Below are 12,665 nucleotides of genomic sequence, written 5' to 3'. Positions count from 1 at the left end.
TGTACCTTGTAAACAGGCTACACATTGGGACCCTTATGATTTGTACCATTTGTAGGCTAATGTAGTAAGTAAGTAATACATTACTTAGAATCCGATACTTATATATACAGAAGCCCCCCAGCCCCATCGAGGCAATAGGGGTTATATATGTTGTAGAGCAATAATAGTTGAAAGCACATGTTGAAGGGACATGCTGCTGGGATTCAGTCAGTTCCTGCTTGCATTATGAATGAGTTGAGCATGTGTGCATTCATGAAACCATGACTGTGGAGTGCATGATAAACTTCTCATGCCATGTTGTTTTCTTGCAGTAGTGTGAAGACAGTTAATTATGTACATTAAACATAAAAGCCCCCCTCCTTCAAAATACATTGGGAGGTTATTGGGGGAAAACGGAAAAATAAATATTTAAATTAAAAAATTAAATAACGGTAATTGCACCGCATTTGCCCATGAATCACCTAAAATACTGGGATGATCTTTCTGATATTTTCAGAGCTTGAAGTGGGCATATATGTCCACATACATTGTGGTGACTTTTCTAACATTATTATTATTATTATTGTTATTGTTATTGTTATTGTTATTGTTATTGTTATTGTTATTGTTATTGTTATTGTCATTGTTATTATTAGTAGTAGTAGTATTAGTATTATTATTATTACACTTGTAAGTGTTTCTGTCCCTTTTTGGTATACGAGTAAAAAGTCACAAGCTTGGTAACGGAATTAATTAAACTCGTAAGTCAGGGGTACAGTACATACAGCAGTCCCTCCCTTCCTCTGTAACAACAGTCACGTGGAACACCAACAAGGTAGTGCGTGGACCGTGGTGTCGTCGCTTGCCACTGTTGTGAAGACGGAAGTGACAGGACAACTTCCCTCAGGCAAAACACATTTTTGGAAAGAGCTGCATGAAAATATCGCCGCTTGCCCAGATATGTCCGTTGCATACAAAAACAGGTACGTTCTGCGTGAGATGATGGACGCGAAGATTGCTTGAACATGCAATAAATTATCGGTTTTGTTTCCCCCCCCCCCTTACTATTGTGACAAAAGCATCCTGACCACACGATTGCAATTCGGGCTAACAGAATCGTAAACTTTCATTCAAAAGTTATCGTAGATCGCACCAAATGCATTTCACTTTTGCACTGTTAGAAATGTGACTGATGTCGTCAGGAAATCGTTGTGTTGTCGTAAAGACCAATATTTAGCTATCAGTTTGAAAAGCTAGAGATGCTAGCATTCCGTTAGCATGTCAGCTGATAACGTCCAACTAAACACGAGCCTCTGACGGCTAATGTTGCTACATTGCTAGCTTTGTGTTTTCGAAAATGTGATCAGTTGATCTAAACGTCAGTCTAAATTTAATTGAATCAATGGACTGTGCTCATTTGGTCTCCAAACCAATTTACAGTAAAAAACAAAACAAAACAACAACAACAATTTGCTTGCAATAATAGTTCCATGGTGTTTTGTATTCCGAGTGTTTGTATTCTCTGCTCGTTTATTTTCACAAGTCTTGCTTAAATCTGGGATAATAACTACACATAAGTACTTAATAAATACATTTGGGAAATGACCCATATCACGTTTGATATTTTCATTTGCACCCACCTCCAAAAGTGCCGTCTTGGAACAGCAATTGTCAATTCCTTTGTTTTTGTTTAACACATTTGAGTTTAAGTATGAGACAAATGTTAAGAATTACATATTTTATTTGTTGGTATTTGCATCTAAATGTGTTAACTCAGGACGCAGCTACTTTTATTTGAGCCCACCCACTTTTCAAGTGAGACAAAGTATTGCAACAGACATTTTTAAATTACCTTGAAGTATTTTTCCCACCTGATGAAGTCCTTTGTTGTGTTGGCAGTGTGTTTTGTGTCATTGTTTTGTTGCATTATGAAGCTTCTCCCGATACATGGATACATTTTTCTGTAAATTGCCAGACAACATGGTTTTATAAACTTCACAATTCATTCTGCTGCCACCATCAATAGTTATATCATCAATATAGACTAATGAGCCTGTTCCAGAAGCAGCAATGCAAGCCTGAGCCATGATATTACCATCACCATTTTGGTGGCAAATCCTTTAATTCTCCATACTTTGGCCTTTCAATCACTTTGATAGAGGTCAGTCTCATTAGTCCATAAAACTGTGTTCCAAAACTTTTGTGGCTCATCTCTGTACTTTCTTGCAAATCCAATCTGGTATTTCGATTCTTTTTGCTGAGGAGTGGTTTGCATTTTGTTGTATGGAGTTTATATTGCTTCTCACAAAGTCTTCTTCGAACAGTGGATTATGATACCTTCACCCTGCCCTGTGGAGGTTGGCAGTGATGTCACTGACTGTTGTCTTTGGCTGTTTCTTCACAACTCTCACATTGTTTCTGTCATAAACTGCTGTTGCTACTCTTGGCCAACCTGTTCAATGTCTGTTGCTAAATACAGTGGTTCTCAACCACAGTCCTCGAGTACCCCTATCCACCCTGTTTTCCATGTCTGCCACAAGCACCTCAGGTAATTCAAACGATCAGCTAATCAGTGAGCTCTGCATGAAGCCTGATAATGATCCTCAGCTGTGTTGGCTGGGGAGACATGGAAAACAGGCTGGATAGGGGATCTCGAGGACCGGGGCTGAAAACCAGTGGCTTAGTACCCCAGTAGTATCTCTCGTTTTCAGGAAATTCCAAATTGTTCTATTAGTCATGCTTAGTGTTTGTGCAATTGCTCTAATTAATTTCCCCTCTTTTCTCAGCTTCAAAATGGTTCACTTTTGTCCCATAGACAGCTCTGCGGTCTTGCCGTTTTTACAGGTGACACCAAAAGCCAAAAACAAGCACTAGCTATTGTAGGGATGCACAATAACCTTTTTTCCATCGATACGGATAACTGATAACTTTCTGCTCCTCCATACCGCTAACTTTTTTTCTTCTTTTTGGTGAACTACAAATATATCTGTTGCATCTTAAATTAATAAAGGTTCAATGGTTGTGTGTCCGATGATGCCCATTTTATGAATTATCAGGTGGTTCGACTAGAATGAAATAACAAATTAGGGACTTGAAAATGAAATAACAAATTAGGGACTTTTATTTTGAAATACATTTAAAAACAAGATTTTGTATCATCCACAAAACAGTCAAGAACCCGTGCAAGCAGCAAGCAGGTTTGTATTTGTATTATTATTTTTTTTAAGTTAGCCTTTTAGCAACTCATATGTAGAGGTCGTATTTGGACATCATAATTGAAAAATAATAATTCCAATTAATTTTGTCCAACAATTATATATTTTCATTAGAATTTTACTTGTGTGGCTAGCTACCTTATTTTGTTTAGATGCCTAATTGTTAGCTTCATAACTTAAATATGAGATGAAAATTATGTGGTGCAACCAACCATCATCTTCTGGTGCGACCATTGTAGAAACTAAAAAGCGTTGCATGATAGATGTTTGTTCTAAGTCAAAGGTGTGAAACTCCGGTCCTCGAGGGCCGCAGACCTGCAGGTTTTGGACGTTTCCCTCTTCCAACACAAGGTGATTCCAATCAGCAGGATCATCATTACCTATGTCCTAAGTTATAGATGTCCTAAATGTCCTAAATTATAGATAATAGTTACATTATAGATTTCAGTTAATAATAGTAAAAGTACAAGTTAACTCATTCACTCCCAGCCATTTTCACAGAAGCAACCCCCTTCACTCCCTGCTGTTTTACTGGATTTTGACAGATTTTGCAAGGCCCACAGAATATTGTGTTCTATTGCTATAACAACATGAAACCTATCAAAATAAATATTAAAGTCTCTTCTTTCACCAGGAAAAAAAAGTATATTTCTATCTGTTTCCGTTTTGCAGCAATTAGCATTAGAATATAGCTAAGTTTAATCATTATTCACAAATCTATTTAGAACTTTAGAAGAGTAATTTAGTTTTTTCAACATGGTCCTGGTTCATTTCCTGTGCTCTGCTGCCACCTGCTGGCCGTTTGTGTTTCTTCAAACGTTTTTTGCAGTTGAGAGGCTGCATCAAATCCTTCTTTATGCTCTAGCACAGGGGTAGGCAAGTTCGGTCCTAAAGAGCCACTGTCCTGCATATTTTTGATGTCTCCCTCCTCGAACGCAGCTGAGAGGCTCTTGCAGAACGTAATTATGAGCTGATAATTTGAAACACCTGGGTTGGAAGCAGGAGACACCGAAAACATGCAGGTCCCTGCTCTAGCATAAAAAACATAAAAAACGTATAAATATGTCTTTGGGACACTTAAAACATTTAAAATAGAGTGTGTTTATACGTTTTTGGGAGCAAATGAGTTAATATTATTAGGGGTGCACCGATCACAATTTTCTGGCCGATCACCGATCCCCGATCTTTAAAAAAAGTCTGCCCTGCCGATCCCAAGTTTTGCCGATACCGATTTTTTTCATTACAAGCAACATATACCTTCAGTGTTCCAATCTTGTTTTATTGGAAAACATTGAACAATATCGGTGAAAAAATACAAATGGGTTGTTTTAACTGCACATGAAGTAGTTCTCTCAAATAAAAAAGAAAATCCTAATAGTCATCTCAGCAGAACAGGACAGGGGCTGACTTTTTCAGACCTCTGAGGAGGGAGATGAGATTGGTGGAAAATATCTGTTTATTTTTAAGGGATCGGCCGATCACCGATCTTCCAAATTCCAAAAAGGAAATCGGGGCAGATAAATCGGCAGGCCGATCGATCGGTGCACCCCTAAATATAATAGTAAATAAAAGAATAAATATTTTGTGATTTTGTAATAAATTAAATGTGCTGAGTCTGATCAAATCCTTATCTGTCAATAACCCTAAAACATTTAAATCCCGCTTCCTACTAATGTAGTAGCGGGGTCAGAGGATGACATAAAAAAAAAAAGGGGTCAAGAGAACATAAACTCGCATGTTTTGCTTTCTGAACTTGTCACTTCAGACGAAGCGATGAGCAATCTCAAAAGCTCTGATTCGTATCAGTAACTATTAATAAAGTTGTCCGTGTTTTGTTGTCACCCCCACTACTATTTTTGAATGCTTCAAAAAATAAATCAGTCACAAAAATTACTTAGCAGTGACATAACATTTCCACACTGCACATTTGCACACACATAAGCACGCACACACATTTTAGTGGAACTCGTCATTTTCATCTGAAGACATTTTCAAGGACCAAAATAAAAACAAAAGATATATATCACAGACCATAGCTGCACTTCAACGAGCTGTGGCTGTTTGTAGTGTCATCAGCGTTTACCATCCATCCATCCATCCGTTTTCTGAACCACTTATCCTCAATATTAGTCAGTTAGCACTATTAGCAAGTTCGGCCCAGCTGCCCTGCTTATGATGTTTCCTCCGGCGCCTATCGTGTCCGCCAAAGTCAAAAGCCATCCACAGAGGTCCCCGCTAGTCAAGCAATCTTGTCTTATGTGCTTAAATTCTGTTAACTAGATATTTCAAAGTGAAAATATTTGGGTGTACGCAGAATGTACAACATGTTGCCAATGGGCTCTTTGCACAAATCCACTACTTCCTGAAATCAGCACCACTCCTTCATTTCCTGTCTTTCATGATTGGACAAACTGATTAATCCAGGTGTGCCTGGCCATTGTTGTCGTGGTTACAGAGGTCAAGCACACCTGGATTAATCAGTTTGTCCAATCATGAAAGACAGGAAATGAAGGAGTGGTGCTGAGTTCAGGAAGTAGTGGATTTGTGCAAAGAGCCCATTCCGTTGGATAGCTTTAATTTAAGATGTAATTCGGTGATGGTTCAGATAAAATCATTTCTTTCATCTTTCTTTTTTACAGAATACAGGACTTCAAAGAAGCTTTGACAGAAGAAAATATAAATTTAAAAACACTAAGAGAGCTGTGCTTCAATGGTAAGTTTCAGTCACATTTTTCTATTGCATCGAATTACTCTGATAAGGCATATTCGAACAGTGTTTGAACCATCCTTTTCTTTATTCATCTTAGGAATTCCATTTGAAGGAGGCATACGGGCACTTTGCTGGAAGGTAAACATAATTTATGTTGTTTACATTAATTGTTTCCCCTCACTGTGCCTGCTGAGTTGCACATATTTTTGTTTAGAAATTGCATTTACTGTACAAATAATTTTTTGGAGTGAGCAGCATAATGAAGAGAATTGTAAATAATACAGGAGAGAATTATTTAACGGAATTTTGAGATATATCGGTATATGATCAAATCATTTGACATATATTTGAAAGATGAATATTTGAGCACATCGAGACTCAATAGAAGAATTACAATACCACCACCTTATAATTACAATAAACACTTTCTTCTCTACCCCTTTTAGATCCTTCTTAATTACCTTCCTCTTGATCAGACACGATGGGACTCGTTCCTCAAAAAGGAAAGGTAGGGTAAACATTCTATACGTTAAAGGCAACACTGCTCATTATTGTATTATATGGAGATTGCAGTGAAGAGAAATGTCAGCGGGGTTGAATATGACATACTAACTTACATGACCATTTTCTCACACTGTATGTTAAAAAAAAAGAAAGGCTGTCATTCCCGACCCCCCCCCCCCCAAAAAAAAGTTGCAATTTCTGACCGCAATGTATTACTGTTTTATTTTTTTTTAAAGAAAAAAAATCCTCATTAATATTTGATGCCTGGGTTGAATCCTCATATACTCTACTAGTAATGGTCAGACAGTGATCCTAAAGCTTAACATCAATCAGTACTTAATTCTCATGAAGAAGAAAACGGTATAAGATAGTATTCAAAAGCTGGTGATTTATTTTGTGATCGTAAACATAAAAATAATAATAATAATAACATGAACACAATTTATTCAGAATTGAGTTTATTTCTACATATTAATAATAGCACACCTCTTAGAAAGGTACATTTGTGACATAAATATTAATTTTGCGACAGGGAGGTGTATTCCCAGTTTCTGAAAGAAATGATCATCCAACCTGGCATTGCCAAAGCCAACCTGGGCCTATCCAGAGAAGACGTTACTATGGAAGACCACGTGAGTCAGTTGTTTTTTTTCTAAAGTGATTGTTGAATCAAATGACACCAACACATTGACAAAAATTCCTTGTACTATTCTGTTAAAGAAAGAAAAAAAACAATAATTGTCACTGAAATGCCTTGAAATTGACAGAATTAAAATTTCTGTAAAGCTCCTGTAAAAAAAAGAAAAAAAAAAGTCTTATATTATAAATTTGACACACCACGATGAAGAGTGTTGTTAAAAGCCTGTCAAATTTGAATGAATGAATAAATTCTTAAGTATATTGAAATCAGGCTACAAAACTAAAGACTTTCCTTCAGCTGTCGGGACTCTGTGGGCGTGTCCGCTGAATAGGCTGGAAACACTCTCCTCTCGACTATTACCTGTCACTCATCTCACAGCATGTGCTCAAGTGTCTGTTGTCAAGTCAGGAGTGTGAGCCACAATATAAATAACGTGCATTATAATTTTAATAAACATCCTCTGGATCAACGGGTAAAACTGCTTGCTTCAGACACGGGTAGTGGGGTTCAAATCCTGATCAGAGTGAATGTAAATATCCATTTGGGTCCTGAGGCAAGACTGGTCATACCGTACGTATGATGATCAAAGATTTTTTTTTTTACGGAATTCCATTCAAACAACCCAGGAAAGGATACTAACAATGTTATCCATGTAGTGATGGTCATATAATTAGAATATTTAGGGAGCAGTAGTTGCAGTAGTTCACCACATACAAAGTGAAATATTTCAGGCCTTTATTTTTTTTAATTTTGATGATTATGACAGAACGACACATAAAATAAGACAAAGCTCAACATTGTAGGGTCCAAATCTTGTTGGCTAGTTACTACAAAATAACTGCAGAAGTTTTCATCAGCCTTTAAATAGGCTAAATCTGAAGCGTCTTGTGTTTGTCTGAGGAGAAAAGGTACTGGTCTGTTGTCCAGTGGTTTCAAGTCCTCTTTTCAAATTTCATTTGGAAATCAAGGTCTACCAAAGTCTGGAGAAGCACAAAAGTCAAACTGCTTTAAGTCCAGTGTGAAGTTTCCACAGTTTTTTTTTATTGGTTTGGGGAGCCATGTATGTCATTGCTGGTGTGGCTCCATTGTCTTATATCAAGTCCACAATCAATGCAGCTGTCTACCAGGAAATTTTACTACACTTCATACTTCCCGCTGCTGACAAGCTTTTTAGAGACAAAATCCTTGGCTGTTTGCATCCTTGAATTTTGAGAAAAGAAGGTCTTTGATTTCTTGAAATACCAACTTTAAATATAACTGGAAAGGACAATGACAAAATAAAACAATAAGAAAGTGAAATAAGTATAGAATTAAAATAATAGCAACTGAAAAAACAGAACAAATACTGACTATTCCTGTGCGTTTTGGGCCTCTTGGGGGCAGTGTGGTGCCGTGCATTTATTGCGTACTCACTTAAAGTTAGTACAGAAGAAAGTTGCAATTGCATTCTATTATACTAGTTTTTTCACACATTGGGAAGAATGTGTGCCTTTGCGTAGTGTTATCTCACCTGTGGGTATGTGTTCCCACAAGTTTTGTGTGTGGATATTCGTTATTTGAAGGAAAAACACTCCAGAAGTCGATACTAACTTCCTGTTAGCATTTGAATGGCATCCTCCCTTCGCTTTTAGCATTACCGCAAATGTGACCGACGTTTACTCCTTGTGTCGTCGGCCCACCGACCTCCAAAATTCTATAAGGACTTTTTTTAAACGACTTTGCAAAGCTTCTTGCCGAAATAATGCTGAAATATGATCATATCCTCTTTATGGGGGACTTTAATAGTCACGTTTGTTGTCCTGAAAAAACATAAAGTTGAGTTGAGTACTGTTTATCCGCGTTGTCACTTGTTCTTCTTGCCCTGTGCGCTGATTCGCTAGCTAACATCAAGGACCACACCCAAGTTTGTCTTTCTGCAGAAAGGAGGAAGTGGAGGCGCTCAGCACCAAAGGAGTTCCTGCCTCCACCTCCTTGCTCTGCACATTTATTCACAAGTTTAGAAGGCTGAACAAAAGGCGGTACTAAACTCACAATGATAAAAAACATGCATCTGGTGTGTGTGCGGGTGTAGCATTTCAATTGCAGCAAATAGTAAAGTGCTTATTCGTGTGATAACTTACTATACAATTTTTATTCATGTGATAACTTACTAAACAATTTTTCCAACACTCGTTCTCTCTCCTACTGTATTCGGGCTCACTTGGTTTGTTTTGCTCTGCCTGACGTTCTCGCGCTTCCATATAGTGCCCCTTGTGATCTGATGGATAAGCTGCACCTTTGTATAAGTGAAAAAAGAAGCGGCTTATAGTCCAGAAATTACTGTACATGCTATTTTAAGTAGTGTGCATCTCAGGGCAGTTGATGTGGCTGCTGTCATTATCCATAGGAGAAACTTAGTGATCAGCTACAAAATTGTAGTATAGAACAGTAAAGTCAATTATTTGATTTTGTTGTTGGCTGAAATTAGAGCTGTCAAAATTAATCAATGAATTGACAAGTAATCGATTATCAAATTAGTCGACAACGTTTTTCTTAATCAAGTAATCATTTAGAGCCCTTTTTCAATAAAAAAAAAAGTCAAAATCCTCTGATTTCAGCATACCAACAGTAATTGTTCACTGATTTCTGTAGTCCTTCATGACAAAAGACTGATTATCATCTGTGTTTTTAATCAAAACAAGATCTTTGCAAACATCTGTTTTTACTTTGGAAAACAATGACCAAACGAGTAAAATAGTACATCAATCCCAATTTTTTTAAAATCACTATACGAATACAAAGTATGAAATAAACACCAATCACTGGTTAATAAAAAAAAAAAAGCTTTTGTAATACACTTTAATGCAAAATTGAAATGAATCCGATTAGTCGATTAATCAATTGAATAATCAATAGATTAATCGATTAAAATATTTAATAGTGACAGCACTAGCTGAAATCATTTAGATAATTTAGGTTTGGCAGATATCAAAGGTGAACTATTAGACAAAAGATAACAATTTAGCTTTTGCTACCAGATACTTACACATGAATCTGCCCTCCCCCCTCAACCTACCCCATTTTTAGGTGAATGTGGTTACTTTGAGTTCTCCTGTTTCCGAGTTCCTGAATGCATCACTGTGCGTGCTGTGTTAGCTGTTAAATATGTTCACATACAAGTAACAGTTGTCCATTTTACTACACAATCCTTAAAGAAACTGGTTTGTTGCACTGACTGGTTTGTTGTATGGACTAATGGTTAAGTCCCTATTGGTGTAGATAGATGGATAAATAAATGCATATCTTGTTTTGTTTTTCAGCCTCTAAATCCAAATCCAGAGAGCAGGTGGAACACATACTTCAAAGATAATGAAATTCTACTTCAAATTGATAAGGATGTAAGGTATGGTTTACATCAATACTGTCTGTAATATATTTTTCTTCCCAAATCTCCTCTGTCCTCTTCATTACATCAAAGTACACGGAATTACTGAATATTAGGTTTGTTGCACTTGCAGTAAAATATGGACGCTTACGTTTCACAGGAGGCTGTATCCAGACATGGCCTTTTTTCAGCGCCCTACGGACTACCCTTGCCAACTTATCTTGGACCCTCAGAATGATTATGAGACATTACGACGGCGAGTGGAACAAACTACCCTGAAAGCACAAACTGTAAATCGTAACCGCAGTGGAGTAACCAATGTATTTATACATTTCTTCTTTCATATACCTTATTTGGGAAAACACTAGTTTGATCAGTTATGTTCTATTTACAACAGTGTAAAGATCATAATTATACGACAAAACATTGGTTCATAATGTTTGAAATGCTTACAAAACAGACTGTCTATACCAGAAGTGTCCAAACTATGGCCCGGGGTCCATTTGCGATTTGTGATTATGGAAGTCTGCTATTTGCCTTCTGTAAGCGCCTTTTAGACTGGTTTGTATTTTTATACCACAAACATATGTGCTGTATCTGTCCTTCCAGGTCAGCTCCCCTGGAAAGTCCTTGAACCTGTATCCATCGAATGAATACGAGGTGTTGCCCAATGGGAGTGAAGCACACTGGGAAGTGGTGGAGCGAATCCTTTTCATCTATGCCAAACTCAATCCTGGGATTGCTTACGTCCAGGGTATGAATGAAATTGTTGGTCCAATTTACTATACTTTTGCCACAGACCCTAACAGCCAATGGAAAGGTAGGGACCCTTCTTTTTACGAGTTAACTTTTCATTCAAGTTGAAATACTGTGTAATCCCTGTTGTGTCATAGTTAGTGGTGCAACGGATCACAAACTTCACGGATCGGATTGTTTTTCGGATCAACAAAAAGAAAAAGAAAAAATATATAAATAATACTTTGTCTTCATTTATTTTGTAAAACACTTTTTGCCATTAAATAAAATCAAAATGTCTAATATAGCCCATTAGGATTTAGGAACACAACTTTAAGTGCAAAATGTGGCAGAAACATTATTATTTTATACATGGTTCATGTGTAAAATAACAAAGCATAACGGCTTAAAGTTGTGTTCCTAAACGGCTATTTTTGACATTTTGAGTTGAATGTTGTTGTTGTTTTTAATGGGCAAAAGTGTTTTATAAAAGAAAGTTTTATTTATTTATTTATTTTTAATAATTATGACAATATCTCAAAGTGCAATTTAAGGCACAATCCCTTCCTTTAAACAATGGAGAGTGAATTACAAAGTAGCCTTTGCCCAGAATATTATAAAAGAATTCAAGTAAGTGATCAGGTACCAGCTTTCCAACTCACTTACAGCTATCAGCCAGACACTCGTTGGAAATTCTAACAGTTAGCCGCTAGCGACTTACGTCTGAGACTTCTGCTGCATCATACAATGACGGCGTAATTAATTAGCGGTTTCTTAGCATTCTAAAATTAGCAATTGAAAATGAGTTCGGGATAGCGTTGTGTTGATGTTGGTCGCAAATACAATGTCGATCGAAACTACGATAAAGAAAGCCTTAACGTCTAAAGGGGAAGTCAAGTTAGCCATCACGCCACGACGTGTGCCAGCTTCAAAGTAAAAGGCTAAGGCTATTTGTATTGCCGTCAATGTATTACTGTATTTGGTCAACTTTATTTTGAAGTTAGGTTTAACGTTTTACGTTGAGTATGTTTTAGCTTCCTTCACATGTCTGAATGGTGTCCATTGTGAATGCGCACTGTTGTTCACACCCCCACAATCCAATCCGCGGATTGTGGGCGATCCGAACTGACCACGGATCAATGATAACCCGTTGCACCACTAGTCACAGTTAAACCATATTGTGTTAAACTGTAACTGCAACTGAAAGGCCAAAGTAAACACTTGTACTGACATTTTATTGCATTTGTATATCAAAATAGTTGTCTGTTTTGTTTTTACAGAGCATGCCGAAGCAGATACATTCTTCTGTTTTACAAACCTAATGTCAGAGAACAGAGATAATTTCATCAAGAGCCTGGATGATTCCCAGTGTGGCATAACATACAAGATGGAGAGTGTGTACTCAATGCTCAAAGCAAAAGACCAGGAGCTCTATTTGAAGTTGGTAAGTTGGTACACGATAAAATTGTCATAGTGTATATATATATATATATATATATATATATATATATATATATA

The 12,665-nt window shown here is 37.0% G+C and overlaps 1 protein-coding gene across 3 annotated transcripts in view; it reads left to right on the top strand.

Moving 5' to 3' along the window:
* The first annotated feature begins 806 nt into the window (after positions 1 to 806).
* tbc1d13 (TBC1 domain family, member 13) overlaps positions 807 to 12,665 on the top strand; it is a 15,169-nt gene continuing 3,310 nt past the window's right edge. The window contains exons 1-9 of one of the 3 annotated variants that reach the window (XM_086097765.1): positions 807 to 962; positions 5,834 to 5,907; positions 6,002 to 6,042; positions 6,351 to 6,412; positions 6,941 to 7,040; positions 10,348 to 10,430; positions 10,573 to 10,702; positions 11,022 to 11,232; positions 12,428 to 12,591. In XM_086097765.1, coding sequence (XP_085953891.1) covers positions 940 to 962; positions 5,834 to 5,907; positions 6,002 to 6,042; positions 6,351 to 6,412; positions 6,941 to 7,040; positions 10,348 to 10,430; positions 10,573 to 10,702; positions 11,022 to 11,232; positions 12,428 to 12,591 — 888 coding nt within the window. In that variant the 5' untranslated portion in view covers positions 807 to 939. Of the gene's footprint in view, positions 963 to 5,833; positions 5,908 to 6,001; positions 6,043 to 6,350; positions 6,413 to 6,940; positions 7,041 to 10,347; positions 10,431 to 10,572; positions 10,733 to 11,021; positions 11,233 to 12,427; positions 12,592 to 12,665 lie in introns of all 3 variants that reach the window. The other 2 variants (XM_086097766.1, XM_086097764.1) reach the window with 2 other exon arrangements.

Source organism: Leptonotus elevatus, chromosome 15 (assembly GCF_054856555.1).
Source record: "Leptonotus elevatus isolate MCC_2025b chromosome 15, RoL_Lele_1.0, whole genome shotgun sequence".
NCBI lineage: Eukaryota > Metazoa > Chordata > Actinopteri > Syngnathiformes > Syngnathidae > Leptonotus > Leptonotus elevatus.
Note: the sequence above shows the minus strand (reverse complement) of the source record. Positions and strands in the feature narration are given on the sequence as shown.